Below are 21,797 nucleotides of genomic sequence, written 5' to 3'. Positions count from 1 at the left end.
ATTTTGGGGGTACCTAAAACCTTAGGAATCGTCTTTTCTTCTCTCGTCTCTTGTACCCCACATCCAACTTATCAGCAAGTCCTGTGGCTCTCTCGCTCCCTCTCCTGCATGTGCCCGGCATTCGACCAGTTTTCACCACTCTCGTTACACTTCCCTGAGTCATCACTGTCTCCTGCCTGTGTTGCTTCAATCATCTCCTAAATGGTCTGATTCTGCTTGTCCTCTAACAGTCTGTTCTTAACATAGTAGCCAGACTGTTCCTTCTAAGACCTGAAAATGGACCATGTCATTCCTGTGCCCAAACCCCGTAAAGACCGGTTTCTCCTGGAATAAAATGCATAGGCCTCATTAAGGCCACCAGAACCTTAGTGTTTGTTCCCTAGTTCCCCCAGCCGCCTTCCTCTCCTACTCCTCCTCCACTCAGCATCCTCGCTACACTCCGAACACGTGGGCACACTCCTGCTGTAGGGCCTTGGTGAACCCAGAAGAGTGGTCTGCAACATGGAGTCTGAGAAGCTAAGCTGAAGCAGGACAGCTGACCCAGTCTGCTTAGCTCACATTCTTTCCCTCCACCCCCTACCTTGGTGATTATCTAGTTAAGGTTTCTCCATGATTGTAAAGGATGTTTGTCTCAGGAGACTGAGGAGATGGACACACAAAGACAACAGGTGTTGGGATATTGGTAAAGGTTACTTTGTCGATAGGTTTTCTTTGATGATTCTCTATTTTTTTTTTTTTTTTTTTGAGACAGAATCTCAAGCCGTTGCCCTGGGTAGAGTGCTGTAGCTTCACAGCTCACAGCAACCTCAAACTCTTGGGCTCAAGTGATTCTTTTGCCTCGGCCTCCTGAGTAGCTGGGACTACAGGTGCCTGCCACAACGCTCGCCTATTTTTTTTTGGTTGCAGTTGTCATGGTTGTTTTAGCTGGCCCAGGTTGGGTTCGAACTCCCGAGCCTCAGGTATGTGCTGGCGCTGAACCCACTGAGCTACGGGTGCCGCCCTCATAAATATTTTATTAAAGTGAAAATCACCTTCCTGTTGTTTAATCATTTTGCATTGTTCGAAAGCAGAGTACTTTGATGCTACTTCCTATCAGATAAAGTTAAAATTTTCTAGGTTGGTTTTCTTGTATTTCATTATAAAAGTTATTAGAATTGTAGCTGAGGCAGAACAGAAGAGAGAAGTGAGTCTCGCTGTTTTCCAGAATCGCTGGCCTTCTGACAAATAAAGCCTGTCTCTGCATAATGGCTGATAGTGACAGGTGGCTGGACCGGCTTCGTCCGGTTAACACTGGCACTGGCTGCTCCTTACAGTCTTATCTCTTAGACATCCGTGTAGCTAACTCTTTCTTTTTTTTTTGCAGTTTTTGGCCAGGGCTAGGTTTGAACCCACCACCTCTGGCATATGGGGCTGGCGCCCTACCCCTTTGAGCCACAGGTGCCACCCATCTAACTCTTTCACTAACTCCAAGGCCCTCTCAGTGATGCCCCATCTCAGCACCATATTTAAAACTGTGCTCCTCACCTTCTAGGTCCCTACGTCGTCCTCTGTAGAGCGCTGTGTCGTCACAGCTCACGGCACCTCAAACTCTTGGGCTTAAGTGATTCTCCTGCCTCAGCCTCCCAGTAGCTGGGACTACAGGCACCCACAACGCCTGGCTGTTTTTTGGTTGTAGTTGTCATTGATGTTTGGCAGGCCTGGGCTGGGTTTGAACCCACCAGCCCTGGTGTATATGGCTGGTGCTCTAACCACTGAGCTACGAGGCACTAAGCCTATTATTTATTTATTCATTTTTTTCTCCCGAGACAGAGCCTCAAGCTGTTGCCCTGGGTAGTGTGCTGTGGCATCACAGCTCATGGCAACCACCAACTCCTGGGCTCAAGCAATTCTCCTGTCTCTGCCTCTCAAGTAGCTGGGACCACAGGCGCCTGCCACAACACCTGGCTATTTTTTGGTTGCAGCCATCATTGTTGTTTGGTGGGCCCGGGCTGGATTCCAACCTGCCAGCTCAGGTGTATGTGGCTGGCACCTTAGCCGCTTGAGCCATAGGCGAGGAGCCTATTTATTTATTTTTTTGAGATAGAGTCTTACTACGTCACCCTCGGTAGAATGCTGTGGTGTCACAGCTCACGGCACCTCAAACTCTTGGGTTTAAGAGATTCTCTTGCCTCAGCCTCCCAAGTAGCTGGGACTATAGGTACCCGCCGCAACATCAGGGTATTTTTTTTTATTCTTTTTTCTGTTGTTGTTGAGACGGAGTCCCACCCTATGCCCTGAGCAGAGTGCTGTGGTGTCACAGCTCATAGCAACCTCCAGCTCCTGTGCTTATCTGATTCTGTTGCTTCAGCCTCTAGTCTAGCTGGGACCACAGGCGCCTGCCACAAAATGCCCAGCTATTTTTTGTTGCAGTTTGGCCGCGGCCAGGTTTGAATCCACCACCCTTGGTACACGGGGCCAGTGCCCTACTCACTGAGCCATAGGCGCCGCCTGACACCTGGCTATTTTTAAAGACAGGGTCTCATTCTTGCTCAGGCTGGTCTTGGACCTGTGAGCTCAGGCAATTCACTCACCTTGGCCTCCCAAGTGCTGGGATTATAGGTATGAGCCACTGTGCCCAGCTTTATTATTTTTTAAAGATGGGGTTTCTGTGTTTCCCAGGCTAGCCTCATACTCCCGGGCTGAAGCCAATCTTCCTGCCTCAGCCTCCCATGTAGCTGGGATTATAGCTTCATGTCACTGTGCCTAGCCATTGTTTTTTCGAGACAGAGTCTTGCTCTGTCACCTAGGCTAGAGCACTGTGGTATCATAGCTCACAGGAACCTCAAACTCCTGGGTTCAGAGATCCTCCTGCCTCAGCCTCCTGAATAGCTGGGACTATAGGCACCTGCCACAAAACCCAGCTATATTTTTTCTATTTGAAGTAGAGATTGGGAGCTCACTCTTATTCAGGCTGGTCTTGAACTCCTGAACTCAAGGGATCCTAATGCCTCAGCCTCCCTCAGTGCTGGGACAGCTAATTTTTTTTTTAGAATAAATACATGAGTCAAGTAAAGTGGTCCAAGTTGGACAGATCCAGATTCAAATCTCAACTCTGCCACCCATTAACTGTAACTTTATGCAAGTCATTTAACCTAACTGAGACCCAGTTTCTTTATTCATGAAATGCAGCTGAGTTGTTAGGATTAAATGACATACGATAGAAAAAAACTAACCCACAGCCTGGAATATAGTAGATGCCTAATTAGTCACGGCTGTTATTAAGTACTATTACATCCAGACTGTGGTGAAGTCTGACACAGAGAATCTCTCTTTGTGAATGGGGTTTTACCCTCAGACAGACTCAGTGTCCCTTCCCTGTGCACAGGGGATAAACAAGGGCAAACTCCCACTTCTGCTGGCCACCTTTCCCCATTTTTTTGGTAGGCTGCCACTGATACAGCTTTTTTCCCAATTAAAACAGAATACAAGTGATTAGGCTTCATCTCTTTTAAATTACTTTTGAATTCTCAGGATTACACACACCACCTCCATTAAACACAGGTGTATCCAGGCTATGTTCCTGGCGACCTTCTATATGGGACTCTTTTTTTTTTGAGATAGAGTCTCAGTATGTCGCCCTCGGTAGAATGCCGTGGTGTCATAGCTCACAGCAACCTCAAACTCTTGGGCTTGAGCAATTTTCTTGCCTCAGCCTCCCAAGTAGCTGGGACTAAAGGCTCCCGCCACAATGCCTGGCTATTTTTTCTGTTGTTGTTGTCGTTGTTTAGCAGGCCCGGGCTGGGTTCGAACCTGCCAGCCCCTGTGTATGTGGCCAGCGCCCTAACCACTGAGCTATGGGCGCCGAGCCAAAGGACTTTAATTCTTAACATTATCATCCTTTTTCTAACTTCTAGAGGCATCTTTCCTCTCACTTATACACTGACTATTATATATAATAACATAAAGAATGACAGATACTTGGTTTTTAAATTTGTAGTATTTTTCTCCCTGAAAAGAAAATATTTACAAGTATGAGGATATGTATCTGTGGTCCTAGCTACTCAGAATTGTTGAGCCCAAGAGTTTGAGGCTGCAAGCAGAGGTGTCCAAACTGTGGTCCCTGGACCACATGCTGATTATCTTATGCCTGTTTGGCCTATCTGTAGCTCTGGATATTCTGAAAAGTAGGCACGGACCTCTTTTTTTTGGTCATCAGCTTTTGTTAGTGTTTGTGTTTATAATGTGTGGCCCAAGATATTTCTTACTGCTTCAATATGCAGCAGAGAATAAAAAGACTGGACACCCCTGGGTGTGTGATAATCATGCCTGTGACTTGTCATTGTACTCTAGCCTGGGCAACACAGTGAGATTCTGTCTCTAAGACAAAAAAAAAAAAAAGAGCATAATAAGCCCTCAAAAGTTTCTTAGGGGCCGGGTGTGGTGGCTCACACCTGTAATCCTAGCATTATGGGAGGCCAAGGTGGGTGGATAGCCTGGGCCAGAATGAGACCTCGTCTCTAGAAATAGCCAGGTGTGTGAGGCGCCTATAGTCCAGCAACTTGGGAGGCTGAGACAAGAGAATCGCTTGAGTCTAAGAGTTTGCGGTTACTGTGAGCTATGATGCCATAGCACTCTACTGAGGGGGACAAAGTAAATCTGTCTCAAAAAAAAAAAAAAGTAAAAATTTAGGTTCGCCCACCCCCTTCCTATCTGGGAAAGAAGAGGAAGGAAAGTTGGCAGCACTGTTTTCTCGCTGAGACTCAGGCTGGGAAGTGACCATAATGACTGGTAATAACTTAGGCTCCTGAGTTACAGGGAATACCACAGTTTCCTGTCTGTAAATTCTCTAACTCCAAAGTTCAGGATCCATAAGCAAGCTCAGCCAGGCCGGCAGGGAGTGCGATCATCCCCGCATCGCAGTGCTGACTGTGCATGACCTGGCTAGATGGACAGGCCTAGAAACCCAGTGAACCTGAGCCGCACATTTAAAAGCCAGGCAAAGCGCATGCGACTTCTTTCACAAACGTTACTCAATTTTTATGGGAATCAATGTTTCTGGCTAATTTGCCTATTCTATTCTGGGGAATTAAAAAATATTTTCTCCTCTTCCTGAGGCTGTGAGAAGGTCTTCTTCCTGTGCAGTACTAAACATCTCTGTCATGCCAGCAATCTGAGGTGCCAAGTGGTATTTGCAGCCATTGTGTAATTACAAACTTCACATCTTTCGAGGAAATGCCTCTTCTTCCCCTCAGTAGCACACACACATTTCTTTTCTCTCCACCTTTGAATATACCTTAAGGGGTGGCACAGAGCCAACAGGTTCAAGAACGTGCCATGGTCAAATCTGGCTAACTATAACCTGTTACTGAATAAATTAAAAAGATGCAAAATGACGTGAAATCAAACTAAATCAAGAACACAGAGCTAAAGAAGAAAAAATACATATTTTCAACAATATTTAGGCAGATCCTTTTCCTATTCAGTATGAGATTGTTACGTATTTCTTAAATCTTTTTCTTTTTGAGACAGCGTCTCACTTTGTTGCCCTGGTGACAGTATAGGCAGCATAGCACTGTGTTCAATAGATTCAAGACCCTGAGCAGCCAAACACCACCTGTGACCTTGAATGAGTAAGTCTCACAGGGTTGTTGTTTAACATGAATTGACACTTAAAATGGTACTTGGCACATGATAAACCCTCAATAAATAGGAGCTATTATTATTATTTCTGTATTGTTTTACACATTGAAGTTGTGATTTCCAACTGTCTAAACTGAAGTTGTTATTTCCAACCATTTCTCCCTGAATTCAACTCTTCCTTTCTCTATTCCCTGACCACCAGGAGTTCAGATCAGAAGCAGGGTGTCTTGATCCCCTCTCTTCCCTTTCTCTCATTTCTCACATTCAAATAGTTCCAGGAGACAGGTCCCCCCAGGTTCCATGGTTCTACCCTGAAATATCCTGTATCTGTCCCCCCTCTCTCTGTTCCCTAGTTCTGGCAGCTGGTTGCTATCTCACCAGGGCTGGTCACCTCTCAACTTCTTCCATCGGTCCTTCATACAGTTTTACCAGCCACCTTTCTAAAGCATAGATCTGATTAGATCATTCCTCTCTGTAAAGACTTCATGTGGCCTTATTACATACTATATCATAAGTACATCTCCCCCAGCCATCCTTGTCATCTTGAGTTCTGACTTACTAGAATTATACTATAGATCAAACTAACCCAGGGTCTTTAAAGAAATAGTTATGTTCAAATGGAGTCACCAGGGTGGGCCCTAATCTAATATGCCTGGTGTCCTTATAAGAAGTAAAGATACAGAAAGGGACACCAGATGCAGGGAAAGATGACCATGTGAGTAGTCGGACATTCACAAGCTAAGAGGAGAGGCCCCAGAAGAAAGAAAACCTACTGATGCCTTGATCTGGGACTTCTAGCCTCTAGAATTGTGAGAGAATAACCCTCTGTTGTTTAAGCCACCCAGTCAGTAGCAGCAAACTAATATATGCAGTGAAATCTCAAATGCCATAGTATTATCTGCGTTAAAATAGATGCGTGAGGGGTGCTTTGTTCATCCAGTAATTTAGAAGTCTCTCCTATGTATTAGGCCCCCAACTTGATGTTAGGAGACTATATATAGCTTCAATTTAGTAATGCAAAATGCATTAGGAGACTGTTACTTCAACTTAGTAATGCAAAATGAAAGCAACTTATATGTATTCCCTCTCTGAAAACGTGCCCCTAAAAAACACCACTTTGTGAAGAGAAATCTCACTGATTGCTTCCCCCCCCCCCCAATATCCCATAAAACTTAAGAGCTATAAAGGTCACCTTCTCTTATTTCATTTATTTATTTATTAATTGGGTAGAGTGCCGTGGTTTCACAGCTCACAGCAACCTCAAACTCTTGGGCTTAAGCGATTCTCTCTCTTTTTTTTTTCTTTCCCCACATGTAGGGCATTTGTTTACAGGAGGCCACAAGTTTTGTGCTTCCCTTTGTCACAATGACCCCAGATTCCTGTTGGGTGTGTTGTAAACAGAGGAGCCATTCTTTAGGCCTCCTGCTCTGAGCACACCCCATTAAGTGATTCTTCTTGCTTCAGCCTCCTAAGTAGCTGGGACGACAGGCACCTGGCACAACGCCCAGCTATTTTTTTTTTTGTTATAGTTGTTGCTTTAGCTGGCTTGGGCTGGGTTTGAACCCGCCAGCCTTGATGTATGTGGTCAGCGTCCTACACACTGAGCAATAGGTGCTGCCCTCCTTCTCTCTTTTTTTTTTGAGACAGAGCCTCAAGTTGTCGCCCTGGGTAGAGTACCATGGCATCACAGCTCACAGCAACCTCCAACTCCGGGGCTCAAGCGATTCTTCTGCCTCTACCTCCCAAGTAGCTGGGACTACAGGTGCCTGCCACAATGCCTGGCTATTTTTTGGTTGGAGTTGTCATTATTGTTTGGCGGGCCTGGGCTGAATTCGAACCCGCCAGCTCAGGTGTATGTGACAGGCACCTTAGCTGCTTGAGCCACAGGCGCCGAGCCCCACCTTCTCTTATAGAAACATCTTCTGATGAATAAAACGATCTTACCTAAGCCTTCCAGCTCTTGAACTACTTCTTTCCAAACCGGCTCAATATGGATACAGCTAAAGCACCAATCTGAGGTGATCTTAATGAGGTAGGGTTTCTTGAAGCTATCTGGAACCACTTCATTCACATAATGTGAAAAGTGCAGTAAATACTTTTCATCAATTGAGTCCCGCCGCTCAGAATTAAAAGGGAAGTGAAAAAAGGATTCATCGAAATAAAAATTTTCATGGAAATGGCGGAAGCGATACTCTCGCTGCTGCTGCTGCTTCTGGAAGCCCTGATTCTCTCCAGCATCTCCATAGCGATCATAATTTGATCTCTTTTCTTCGTTGGAAAGAATCTACAAAGATTAAAAAAAAAGAAATCAAAACCACCAATAATAAAAGGTTCATAAAATGAAATGAGGGAGAATTAAAAAAACAAAATTAAACCCAAAGGGTTTTTCTTTTCTTTCTTTTTTTTTTATGAGACAGAGCCTCAAGCTGTAGTTCTGGATTGTAGGGTGCTATGGCATCACAGCTCACAGCAACCTCCAACTCCTTGGGCCCAAGCGATTCTTTTTTTTTTTTTTTTTCTTTGAGACAGAGTCTCAAGCTGTCAGCCTGGGTAGAGTGCCGTGGCATCACAGCTCACAGCAACCTCCAACTCCTGGGCTTAAGCGATTCTCTTGCCTTAGCCTCCCAAGTAGCTGGGACCATAGGCACCTGCCACAATGCCCGGCTATTTTTTGGCTATTGCTGTTTGGCAGGCCTGGGCTGGATTCAAACCCTCCAGCTCTGGTGTATGTGGCTGGCGCCCCAGGTGCTGAGCTATAGGCACTGAGCCATCCCAAAGGGCTTTTCTATAAGCAGCTTGGAAATCAGAGGAAAAAAATACATGTTCAGATTATGACATGATTAGATAGTCTAAATGGAGTCAATCAACAGACCAAGAAACTCTTCTCTTGAAAGAAACATTAAAGAAAATTCAAGACTAAAATATTTATTGTTTAGATACTCTTGCTTATCTTGGCATTAATTTCAAAATATTACGACACTGAACGCTTCAGTGAAACAAAACTTAACACTGACAAGCATGGCTCAATCTCAAGGAAATTGACTTGGTCTTATGTTATGGGTTGGGATTATTTAAACCAAGATATAAAAAGTTGTGAATACCAAAAGAGTAGCTACAGAATTGACTCTAGTGCCTTGTATGGCCGTTGACTTTGTTTTACTTATTTTTAAGTAAAAAATAGCTTTGAAGTCTAAAATTCACGAATCTGTTCTAGGATGATATGTTGTTCTATGAGCTAAGCATTATTTGTTGAAGAGTATCACCCTACACAGATCAGGAAGTCACGGACTTATCTTTTATGCATATTCCAGACCAACCTACTTAAGCTGACATGTTGGAAAATTACTGAAAATCTCATGTTTAAACATAATTGTAACCTTATGCCAGTTTAATAAATATAGGTGAATTCTTTGATGTAAACTTCTGAAAAGGCAACAGAGATGTATATTCAAGGTAATTCTACAATCCTAATTGAAGTCTTTAAAATAGGCCAGTTTTTTCAAGAGCTATAGTGTTCAACATATGGCTAAATATGTTCTCTCTACTATCACCTAGAAACTGGGTCAAGGGCATGGGGAACATGCACTTTCTGATAGACTTTTACAGAACTGTTCACCTAAGGCATATTTTCTTAGAGCTAATGGATGTATGGATGTAATGGACAAAGTCTGACACGGTACCTCGTAAGCCTTGCTGATTTGAATGAACTTGTCTTCTGCTCCAGGATCTTTGTTTTTGTCAGGATGCCTGAAACACAAATGGGCAGGCAGTGAGGCATTGAGAATAGATTTAATTTTTTACACACAGTCATTTAACATCCTTGCCCACACAGTTCACTACATCAGAGGGACAGAGGGCCATTTTGTTAGGACAGTTTCTTAAATGGTAGAAGAAAGGTCGGTTGCTTTATATGACTGTAATAAAAGAAACTCTGAAATAGTGATTTCTTCCCTAAACACTGCAGCTGGGCACATTTTCAAAGCTACCAGCTAGCACTGCAGCAATTCAATGAGAAGAGGGCAGATATGTGCATGTCTTTACATTGCTCTCCAAAACTGCTAGAAGCTGACTCAAGGCTAAGTCACTTATCCATAAGAACTCACATCTTTCTAGGATGGCAGCATTTCATCCCAATGTTAAAATGGATCTAGCTATTTCTTCTGACAATACAGGTAGACATAAAAAAAGTTTTAGGATGGGAGTGAATTAGTTTAGTAACAATCATGTTTCAAATGGTATCTTGCTGCTGACTTTCAAATTAGAACATTTTAGTTTTCTCTTTTTTTTTTTGATTTTTGGCCGGTGCTGGGTTTCAACCCACCAGCTCCGGCATATGGGACCGGCGCCCTACTCCTTGAGCCACAGGCGTCGCCCTTAGTTTTCTTTATTATTCTGCCATTTATTATTCATGCCATTTTGTCTGCAATTGCCTTTTACTAATAAATATGTCACAATTTCAAGGTCACATGTTTAAGATGTGAGAAATGTCTATATTTCATGCAAAATTATTTCAATTAATATTAGAATGAAACCTTCAACATTTGTTATTATATATAGTTGGCTATTAACTGTATTCATTTTGCTGGCATATATTATTTGTTAATCTTGTGTTTATGCCAGGTTCAGCTTCGAAGATTTAAAGTTCTGGAAAGAAGGGGCTAGGTTTCCTTGGACCCCCCTGAGATCTAAATCAGTGTTTTGTACAGGTTGATATTTCAATGTTCATTTTATTAACAGATTCTGTATAACAGCGTTTATTCTCGATGTAATCACTTTTGCTAACTTCTACTAAGTTTCCTCTGACAAAGGTTTGTTTGTTTGTTTGTTTGAGATGGAGTCTCACTTTTTTGCCCTTGGTGGAGGGCTGTGGCATCATAGTTCACAGCAACCTCAAATTCTTGGGCGCAAGCCATTCTCTTGCCTTAGCCTCCCAAGCAGCTAGGACTATAGGTGCCTGCCACAATGCCTGGCTATTTTTTGAGACAGAGTCTCAAGCTGTTGCCCTGGGTAGAGTGTCATGGAGTCATAGCTCTCAGCAACCTCCAACTCTTGGGCTCAAGTGATCCTCTTGCCTCAGTTTTTCTATTTTTCGTAGAGATAGGGGGTCTCACTTTTGCTCAGGCTGGTCTCGAATTCGGTAGCTCAAAGCAATCTACCCATCTTGTCCTCCCAGAGTGCTAGGATAACAGATGTAAGCCACTGTGTCCGGCCACACCTGGCTATGCCAAGCTATTTTTTAGAGACAGAGTCTCGCTCTTGCTCAGGCTGGTCTCCAACTCCTGAGCCTCCCAGAGTGCTAGGATTACAGGTGTGAGCCACCACAGCTGGCAGACAAAGGTTCTTAAAAATAATCCACTGGAATAAAAAAAAAATCTGTAACTTGATAGACTTATTTTAGCAGGAGTATGTTTGAATGAATTATACCACCTATTCTGATTTCTCTGAAAATAAGGAAACTTCAAATGCTTGACTGTTGAATTTAGACATCATTCCTTCCTTAACCATCTAATCCTTGTTATAAATATCGTGGGAAAAAAACATCTCAGATAGGTGTAATGAAAACAGTATGATTTAAGGAAACAAGATGGTGGTGCTAAAGCATGTTTCTGGATAACAAAAGAAATATTCAAACTTAGGCTAAAGGCTGAGTGGATAAAAATCATGCAATCATACAAATGAAGAGATAGAACTCTGTAGGGAAAGGAGGGAAAGCAGGGGCTTTTTAGGAGACTGAACCAAGGAGAGTCCTGAGGGCAGCTGGGTTAGAAAACAGACCCTGAAACAGAGGCTAGGGCTTAAGAACATGGAGGGAACCACAAAGCAGTTCTAGCTTATAAGGAATATTTTCCTAATTGTGGAAAGATACCACAAGGTGAAAAACATTTAGAAAAGGATAAATTCAGCCCTAGTAAGGTACTGTCCTATGCTATGTTCAGGAAACATAAAATTATTTCATGTACTCCAATATAATACTCAACTTTTAAACTTTGAAGTCAAGAAAATATGGTACTTAGTATTCACTGGCTGTCCAGTTACTCCTAAACGAATAAAAACAAAGATAGAAAAAGGACTACAACAAAGAATTAGACAATTTATTGTGTTTTTTTTTTGTGGTTTTTGGCCGAGGCTGGGTTTGAACCCACCACCTCCAGCATATGGGACTGGCGCCCTATCCCTTTGAGCCACAGGTGCCATGACAATTTATTGTTTAGTTGACTGGACCATGTTATATCAATTTGCTTTTTTTAGGGTGGGAGGAGCTATTTTGATAATATGGGTGACACGTGAAAAGCACCTGTGATAAAACTTAATTATTGGAAGAGAAATAGTCTCCTGAGAGAAAAAAAGCAATTTCAAATGGTTTCACCAAGCAAGGGAAAATTCTTAAGAAGTCTAAGAAACACTTAGTAAAACACAACAGAGGAAAAGTTACAGATCCAATTCGACAAGTCACCTCTTCCCCCAACTACAAGCTCACTCCAAAAAGTCAAACTGCTATTTTCAGTTTATACGAAAACATTAGGAAGTGAAACTTAAATTATTCCAAGTGATAAGAACATTGCCCAAACAGCAGGCTGTAACAGCACAGCAGAAACCTAAAGGTAAGGTAAAATTTTTGACTCCTACTGAATGACACACTCGATGTATTTCTATGGTGATGAATTATTCCTAGAGAGAATCTAATTAAAGAAGAGAAGCACATGACTCATTTAATTAATATCCTAACACCCTTTCAGCTCCGGAAGACAGAAAAGCCAAAGCTGTGTGTTTTAACAGGTCCCACATGGTCAAGCTATTATTTGTGCTCTTAAAATACTGTCCAAGGTTATACACTGTCCAGAAGAATGTTACCTAGTGAATCAACTGCAGATTTATAAATTTTGCTTTAAACATAGAGGCAAGAGTCTGAAATGATCCGGAAAGTAACTTTGGTGTAAAGAGTCCCTGACTAGAGATCCTGCATAATTAGAGATTGGCTTTTTTAGTATCCAATTCTGGGGTCCTTGTGATCTAAAATAGTTTAAAATATGGTTTCAAAACATTACATTTTAAACTACCTTTACCTTTATTTCAACCAGTTTAACGCTAAGATTTATCTGCTCCCTGAAGCACACTGGTGACAGTCACAGTCCCGCACGCAGCCTGCAACACCATTTGCACTTAGCAGCTTTGCTTCCTACAGAGCTTCCTACCTCATTCATTCCTTCCCACCCAAACACGAACCCACCCCATCTTGACTTATACCCAGATGGGTAAACGATTAGGAGACAATAAAGCAATACACTGTTGATGCAGAAGGTTAAACTATAGAATCCAGAGGTAGTGCCGATTTACCAACTCTGAGCCTCAGTCTTCTCATATTCACGACAGGGACATGGATTTACTTTTTCACAGGCTAGTTTTAAGGTTTAAAAGAGCTGAAAAGCATAGAACCTGGAGGCCAGCGCGCAGCAGGTGCTCAATGCTGGAAGCTGTCCCAAACTTTCTTCTTTGCTTATGGTCGGCTCAGCCAGCTTGGCGTCCACTCTGTCCTTCCTTTTCATCCTTTCCTCCTGCTCCTGTCCCCCTCCAGCTATATAATCCACCGCTTCTGCTTAATTGCCATGGGAGGAGCACTGGCGGAAGACACCAATGACTTTTGTCCAAAATAAGTTTAGATTTATTGCTGTCCTGCTAACTACAGGTAAAATTTCAATTTTTCTTTGAGTTTTTTTTCCCCTTCTTTTAGAGACATGGTCTCGCTCTGCCACTCAGACTAGAGTGCAATAGCCTGACCACAGCTCATTGTAATCTCAAGTTCCTGGGTTCAAGTGATCCTCCTGTCTCATCCTCCTGAGTAGGTGAAACTATAAGCCTGTGCCACCACACTCAGCTAATTTTCCTATTTTTTATAGAGACAATCCTGTTATGTTGCCCAGGCAGGTTTCAAATCCCTGGCCTGAAGTGATCCTCCACTGTTCCCAAAATGCTGGGATTACTGGTGTAAGCTACTGTGCTCAGACTACTTCTTTTTTTTTTTTTTTTTTGTAGAGACAAGAGTCTCACTTTATGGCCCTCGGTAGAGTGCCATGGCATCACACAGCTTACAGCAACCTCCAACTCCTGGGCTTAAGCAATTCTCTTGCCTCAGCCTCCTGAGTAGCTGGGACTACAGGTGCCCGCCACAACACCCAGCTATTTTTTGGTTGCAGTTCAGCCGGGGCCAGGTTTGAACCCGCCACCCTCGGTATATGGGGCCAGCGCCCCACCAACTGAGCCACAGGCGCTGCCCTGTGCTCAGACTTCTATAAGACTTTTTAAAGAATAATGTAAAGGCTTGGCGCCTGTGCTCAGTGGTTAGGGTGCTGGCCACATACAACGGGGCAGGTGGCTTCAAACCCAACCTGGGCCTGCTAAACAATAATGACAACTGCAATAACAAAATAGCCAAATGTTGTGGCAGGCACCTGTAGTCCCAGCTACTTGGGAAGCTAAGGCAAGCACTCTACTGAGGGTAACATAGTGGGAATCTGTCTCAAAAAAAAAAAAAAAAGAAGGCAGTGCCTGTGGCTCAGTGAGTAGGGCGCTGGCCCCATATACAGAGGGTGGTGGGTTCAAACCCAGCCCCGGCCAAACTGTAACAAAAAAGAGCCGGGCATTGTGGTGGGTGCCTGTAGTCCCAGCTACTTGGGAGGCTGAGGCAAGAATTGCCTTAGCCCAAGAGCTGGAGGTTGCTGTGAGCTGTGACGCCATGGCACTCTACCGAGGGCAAGAGAGTGAAACTCTGTCTCTAAAAAAAATAAAAATAAAAATAAAATGAAAGTAATATATGCTTGGCTCTCTATATCCATGGGGTTTCACATCTGTGGATTCAACCAACCACAGTCAAAAAAATGTTCTTTATTTTTTTTAAGACATAATCTTACTTTGTCACCCTTGGTAGAGTGCCATGGCATCACAGCTCACAGCAACCTCAAACTCCTGGGCTCAAAAGTCCCTCTTGCCTCAGCCTTCTGAGTAGCTGGGACTACAGACACCCACCACAACACCTAGCTATTTTTTTTTTTTTTTAAGAGATGGGGGTGTCGCTTTGGCTTAGGCTGGTCTTGAACTCCTGAGCTCCAGCAATCCACCCACCTCGGCCTCCCAGAGTGCCAGGATTACAGGTGTGAGCCACTACACCTGGCCAGAGAATATATATATATATATATATATATATATATATATATTTTGTGTGTGTGTGTGTGACGGAGTCTCACTTTCTCGCCCTTGGTAGAGTGCAGTGGTGTCACAGCTCACAGCAACCTCCAACTCTTGGGCTTAAGTGATTCTCTTGCCTCAGCCTCCTGAATAACGGGGACTACAAGCGCCCACCACAATGCCTGGCTATTTTTTGGTTGCAGTTTGGCGGGGGCTAGGTTTCAACCCGCCACCCTTGGTATATGGGGTCGGCGCCCTATCCAATGAGCCACAGGTGCCACCCAAGAGAATATTTTATTTTATTTTATTTTTGTAGAGACAGAGTTTCACTTTATCGCCCTTGGTAGAGTGCCGTGGCGTCACACAGCTCACAGCAACCTCCAACTCCTGGGCCTAGGCGATTCTCCTGCCTCAGCCTCCCGAATAGCTGGGACTACAGGCGCCCGCCACAGCGCCCGGCTATTTTTTTGTTGCAGTTTGGCCAGGGCCGGGTTTGAACCTGCCACCCTTGATATATGGGGCTGGCGCCCTGCTCACTGAGCCACAGCGCCGCCCACAAAAGCTAGATTTTTTTTTTGTAGAGACAGAGTCTCACTTTATGGCCCTTGGTAGAGTGCCATGGCATCACACAGCTCACAGCAACCTCCAACTCCTGGGCTTAAGCGATTCTCTTGCCTCAGCCACCCAAGTAGCTGGGACTACAGGCGCCCGCCACAACGCCCGGCTATTTTTTGGTTGCAGTTCAGCTGGGGCAGGGTTTGAACCCGCCACCCTCGGTATATGGGGCTGGCGCCTTACCAACTGAGCCACAGGCGCCGCCCAAAACTTAATTTTTTTTTGAGGAGCCTCAAGCTGTCGTCCTGGGTAGAGTGCTGTCGCATCACAGCTCACAGCAACCTCCAACTCCTGGGCTCAAGCGATTCTCCTGCTCCACGTCTCAAGCAGCTGAGACTACAGGCGCCTGTCACAACGCCCTGCTATTTTTTGGTTGCAGCCCTCATTGTTGTTTGGCTATCCTGGGCTGGATTCAAACCGGCCAGTTCAGGTGTATGTGGCTGGCGCCTTAGCCGCTTGAGCTACAGGCACGGAGCAATTTTTTTTTTTTGTTGTTGTTGTTGTTGCAGTTTGGCCGGGGCTGGGTTTGAACCCGCCACCCTTGGCATATGGGGCCGGCGCCCTACTCACTGAGCCACAGGCGCTGCCCCCAAGAGAATATTTTTTTGGGGGGAATTTCTTTTTCTTTTTTTTTTATTGTTAAATCATAGCTTTCTACATTAGTGCAATCAAGGGGTACAATGTGTGGGTTTCATACACAATCTGAAATATTCTCATCAAACTGTTCAACGTGGCCTTCATGGCATTTTCTTAGATATTGTATGTAGACATTTTCAAGAGAATATTTTTTAAAAAAACTCTATCTGTGGCTGGGCGTGGTGCCTCACACCTGTAATCCCAGCACTTTGGGAGGCCAAGGAGGGTGGATTGCCTCAGCTCAAGGTTCGAGACCAGCCTGAACTAGAGTAAGACCCATCTCTAAAAATAGCCAGGCATTGTGGCAGGTGCCTGTAGTCCCAGCTACTCAGGAGGCAGTGGCAAGAGAATCGTTTGAGCCCAAGAGTATGGAGGTTGAGCTATGAAGCCGGGGCACTCTACCAGGGACGACAAAGAGACTCTCTCAAAAAAAAAAAAAAATATTCTATCTGTACTGCACATGCAGACGTTTCATGTCACTATTCCTCAAACAATACAGTATAACAACCACTTATAATGCATTAACCACAATATTACATATTATAAGTAACCTAGAGATGATTTAAGCATATGCAAATACTACACCATTTTCTATCAAGGACTTGAGCATACACAGATTTTGATGTTCTCTGGGGTCCTAGACATAATATCCCACAGATATCAAGGAACAAATGTAGTCTTTTTTTTTTTTTTTTTTTTTGAGACAGAGTCTTATTATGTTGCCCTCAGTAGAGTGCCATGGCGTCACTGCTCACAGCAACCTCCAACTCTTGGGCTTAAGCGATTCTCTTGCCTCAGCCTCCCAAGTAGCTGGGACTACAGGCGCCCGCCACAACGCCTGGCTATTTTTTGTTGTAGTTGTGATTGTTTAGCCGGCCCGGGCTGGGTTCAAACCTGCCACACTCAGTGCATGTGGCTGGCACTGTAACCAATGTGCTACAGGCACCGAGCCTGTACTCAGGGTTCTTAAATTTTTTTTTAGTTGAGGGCAAAAAGCTTTTATTTTTATTTTATTGTTTTTGAGACAGTCTGAATTGCCCTGCAGTTGAATGCTGTGGCATTATAGTTCACAGCAGTCTCAAACTCTTGGGTTCAACCAATCCTCTTGTCTCAGCCTCCTCGGTAGCTGAGACTACAGGTGCCCACCACAATGCTCAGCTATTTCTTTAGAGACGAGTCTCAATTTTACTCAGGCTGGTCTTGAACCCCCGAGCTCAAGCAATCCACCTGCCTCGGCCTCCCAGAGTGCTAGGATTATAGGTGTGAGCCACCTTGCCCTTCCTAGGACAAAAAGCCTTTATATCACATTTTTATTTTTTTGAGCCCAAGTCTCACTATGTTGCCCTGGCGACAGGGTGATGGGACCAGCCCAGCTCATAGCAACCTGACTCCTGGGTTCACAAGATCATCCTGCCTTAGCCTCCTGAGTAGCTGGGACTACAGGTACCTATCACAAAACCTGGCTAATTTTTCCTCTATTTTTATTTATTCATTTTTTAAGACAGAATCTCACTATGTTGCCCTGGGTAGAGTGCTGTGGCGTCACAGCTCACAGCAACCTCAAACTCTTGCGCTTAAGCAATTCTTTTGCTTCAGCCTCCTAAGTAGCTAGGACTATAGGCGCCTGCCATAATGCCTAGCTATTTTTTTGTAGTTGTGATTGTTGTTTAGCAGGCCTGGGCCAGATTTGAACCCCCTAGCCCTGGTGTACATGGCCGGCACCCTAACCACTGAATACAGGCACCGAGCCTTTTTCTCTATTTTTAGTAGAGTCAGGATCTTACTCTTGCTCAGGCTGATCTTGAACTCCTGAGCTCAAGTGATCCTTCTGCCTTGGCTTTCCAGAGTGCTAGTATTATAGGCGTGACCCACCACACCTGGCCACTATAAACTTTCTTTCTTTTTTTTTTAAAGAGACAGAGTCTCACTTTGTTGCCCTTGGTAGAGTGCTGTAGCCTCACAGCTCACAGCATGCTCCACCTCCTGGGCTTAGGCGATTCTCTTGCCTCAGCCTCCCACATAGCTGGGACTACAGGTACCCACCACAACGCCCAGCTGTTTTTTTGTTGCAGTTTGGCCGGGGTTGGATTCAAAGCCTCCACCCTTGGTATATGAGGCCGGCGCCCTACTCACTGAGCCACAGGCGCCACCCTATAAACTTTTTTTCAAGCTTAAAAATTAATATTATTTCTAGAACAGGATTGTATATTGTTCCCTTCAGCAATTACACTCAGATAACATGGCAAGAAGGGTGGATTATCCACTGTTGATTACATTTTTCTTCTTACTTTAACATTAAATATGCTAACAATATATAACGCCATTGTTTAAGCCAAAGCGTTCCTAAAAGGGGGTTTTAAAACAAACATAGGCTTTGGGTCTTATCACTAAAAATTATAGGACATGACCGGTAGCTCTCCTACATAAAGTAAATATTTTAGATTATGTATATAAACATGTATATTAATATATATCAATATATATATTAACACAGAAACAGTGACAAATAAAAGCTAATCATAATTTAGGTTTCAATCCCCTGCTAAGACTGCTTGGCATATTTCTTTGTTTCACCTACCATTCCCGGGCGAGCTTCTTATAAGCCTTTTTAATGTCAGCCTGACTGGCTGTTCGGCTGACCCCTAGGACTCTGTATGGGTCAAAATCCAGCGCAGACAGAATTTGCAGGATCAGAACCAGAACTATCAAGAACTGCCAGGAAATGCTCAACTTTTTCACTTCCATCTCTCTTCCTTTCCAGAGCTGAAATGATTGAAGAGGCAGTAAGTTTCAGTGGCAGAAAATGGGATAGTCTTGCTTTTTAGGTAAAAGATATATAGATGAAAAACAAAAGATATTTTGCAGGAAAAGTGTCAAACTGTTTGACCATATCTTTTAAAACAAAAAATCTTGCTACCACTTTCGAATATCACAAATAAGACCTATTATAGATGAATAGATGAGCAATAAGATTTAATAGCAACTCTCCAGAATCCTTGGATTAGAAAAGCTTTAGAAATGACTGAAAACGGAGGAGATGCAGAAATAATAAGAATAATAATAATGTGGGAAAACATAAATAGGGTAATTAGGGTGACAACTTCTTACATATACCATTTCATTTATTTTGACAATAGTTTAAACAAAATAAGTGGCTTAAGAGTAAGTCACTGAGGACATGTTAAATAACCTCGAAAAATCATAAGATTTGGCATGTTTTAAACTACAAAATCAGATAGTTAAATGGTGTTCTTGGGTGTTATAATTAAGTATAATTGTGAAAGTGAAATACTGTTTAAAAACTGTGCTGTTAAGACTTAGTATGCCTCAATTCTATTCTTTTTCACCATGCCCATTTAAACAAGAACATGAGAAGCTACTCTGAAATATAATCGTTAGTAATATGGTCATCATAAATGGAAACCTCAGAAAAAAATTTAGTTTTGAAAAATGACAAAAATTAATGGCAAAGTTTGGAAAACAGGCAAGGTCTTAAAAAGTTTAAGTTTTATCCCTGGTGAGTGTGGTGATTGAATTCGTTGTGGGTTTTGGAAATAATTCTGGCTGGTTAGTGAACAAGGCAATTCTGGTATTGTAGACGTATGCACTTCAGAATTATGATCTTCGTTATACCATACAATGTCTTTTCAAGGGTCACATTTATCTTAATTTTTTGATGACTTAATAAAGTTTTAAGGTTCAAGTGTTAATGTGACACTGGACTCAAGAGGGAGAAAGCTGTTAACAGCGGTGGATCTTGATAAGTGGGACTTTAATGCTTCTTAGGAGTCCTCAGAAAATTGACTCACTTCATGACCAATGTTTAGAACTGCATGCATGCAGAATCAAATCTTAAAACGAACCAGTTTCTCTCTCATTAAGGCAACCTATTCTGTCCTATAAAAAACCTGAAGATGATATAGCTACTGGTTAAGGACATGGGCTTTGGAATCAGACTAACATTGGTGTTTGTCCTCCACTACTTTATAACCTCAGGCAATTTCCTTAAACAAACTGAACCTCTGTGTCCTCACTCATAATATGAGAATGAATAATACTATCTTGGATCATCATGGGGGATTAAATGTATGTAAAGAATTTAATTGAGCACCAAGTCAATAGCCAGTTAAGTGGTAGTTAGTTATTATTATTTCCACCATGCAGTACGGTCACTGCCTTATTCAACACTCTCTGTCCCCTCCAGTTAGAGGGGCCAAGGTTCGGGGGCTGTGAAGTTCTTTTGCAGACAGTCTCGAGCTAGAGGGTGCTGGGCTCACAGCAGGAAACCACCAGCCCAACAGGTAGGCTGCTCGCCCTTTAGGCTGCATCTCCAGGACCCTGTATAAGCTTCCAGAGATAAACTCTAGGTTTGAGTCCCGCCTTAAGCTCCCGCTGGAGGTCGCAACCTTCCAGGAGACCGCCCCCTCCCCCGCCGCCCTCCGAGAGCCCTGGGCCCAGCCCTGTCGACTCCTATTTCCCCCCGGGCCCACCAGGGACTGGCTACGACAAGAAATTGACGGAAGGCCCTTGAGCCTGCCCGGCTCCGCCGCACTGGCGGCTCTGCGCATCACGACGGGAAGGAGTTACCGGGAAAGGGCACCGGCCCAACCGGCTACAGCGTCCGTGCTCCAGTTAATCCGCTGGGCCGGGATCTTCCCGTCCACACCAGCGCTCGCCGGGACCGGGGCGGGGAAAGAGGCGGGACCAGTAGAGGGGAGTCACATGACACTTAAAGGTCCGGCGCATTAGGCGCAGATCGATCAGGTCGAGGGTTTCTACTCTGCGAGTCTGTTTTGACCCTTGCCACTTGCCGTCTGCGTGTGAACCTGAAGCGGTTGCTATAGGAACGAGGCGCTCTCTCTGGGTAGAGCCAAAGGTTTGGTCGTGACCAAAGAGGTCCAAACGTGCCTCCTAGCGAGGCGAAGTCGCTGTGCATGATGGGATGCCATAAAGACCTCCCCGATTTAGGGAGAGATTTCCACTCCTATTGGGAGAGGGCTCTAGTCTAGCAACGGTTGCTAGGATGAGGAAGCAATCGCTAGTCTCGGTTCTCTTAAACGCTATTCATAGAATCCTAGAACGTCAGATTGAGAAAGGACCTTAGGGATCCTCCAACTCCTCCTTATATTGATGGGGAGGCCGAGGCCCAGAGAGAATCAGAGACTTGTCCAAGACCTGGAATCAGGACTCCTAATCCCTTTTACAGAAAAAACGAAAAAGGAGAGCTCCACCCAAGAATGAGCCAAGCCTTGTCCTAAGCACCAAAAAGGGTGGTGGGGTAGGAAAAGGGGAAAGGCACAGGCGAATGAGGTAAACTTTCTTTGAGCCAAGGAGATAACTCCCTTGGGGATATAAAGAGCTTTCACATCTTCCTGTCTTGTTTTTACATATTTTTTCTCGCTTGTATTCATCACTATCTAACATATCTTTTTAAATTTGTATTATTTATCTCTTGACTCCTCCCACTGGAATGTAAGCTCCTAAAAGCAGGAATTTTTGTCTGTTTTGTTCATCTTTATATTCTCTGTTTGACGTTGGCACACACTAATAAGTATTTGTGTAATAAATGAATGAATGAGATTGCAGTTTTGCTGCGCAAGCGATTTTATTATAGGGTGGATTCTTTTTTTTTTTTTTTTTTTGGTTTTTGGCCGGGGCTGGGTTTGAACCCGCCACCTCTGGCATATGGGACCGGCGCCCTACTCCTTGAGCCACAGGCACCGCCCTATAAGGTGGAGTCTTAAGAG

At 43.9% G+C, this 21,797-nt stretch overlaps 1 protein-coding gene and 1 non-coding gene across 3 annotated transcripts in view; both read right to left on the bottom strand.

The window, feature by feature from the left end:
* Positions 1–20,781, bottom strand: part of DNAJC16 (DnaJ heat shock protein family (Hsp40) member C16) — a 51,300-nt gene extending 30,519 nt beyond the window's left edge. The window contains exons 1-4 of one of the 2 annotated variants that reach the window (XM_053576826.1): positions 20,638–20,781; positions 18,629–18,813; positions 9,300–9,366; positions 7,564–7,903 (exon numbers count right to left, since the gene is read on the bottom strand). In XM_053576826.1, the coding sequence (XP_053432801.1) occupies positions 7,564–7,903; positions 9,300–9,366; positions 18,629–18,795 (574 nt within the window). In that variant the 5' untranslated portion in view covers positions 18,796–18,813; positions 20,638–20,781. The remainder of the gene's footprint in view (positions 1–7,563; positions 7,904–9,299; positions 9,367–18,628; positions 18,814–20,637) is intronic. The other variant, XM_053576827.1, reaches the window with a different exon arrangement.
* Positions 6,929–7,059, bottom strand: LOC128575724 (small nucleolar RNA SNORA11). The gene has a single exon (XR_008377134.1). It is a non-coding gene; the product is annotated as a small nucleolar RNA SNORA11 (small nucleolar RNA).
* Positions 20,782–21,797: the final 1,016 nt, after the last annotated feature.

The sequence above is a fragment of the Nycticebus coucang genome, chromosome 22 (genome assembly GCF_027406575.1).
Source record: "Nycticebus coucang isolate mNycCou1 chromosome 22, mNycCou1.pri, whole genome shotgun sequence".
NCBI lineage: Eukaryota > Metazoa > Chordata > Mammalia > Primates > Lorisidae > Nycticebus > Nycticebus coucang.
The sequence above is the reverse complement of the archived record's forward strand: the minus strand, read 5'-3'. Positions and strand labels throughout refer to the sequence as shown.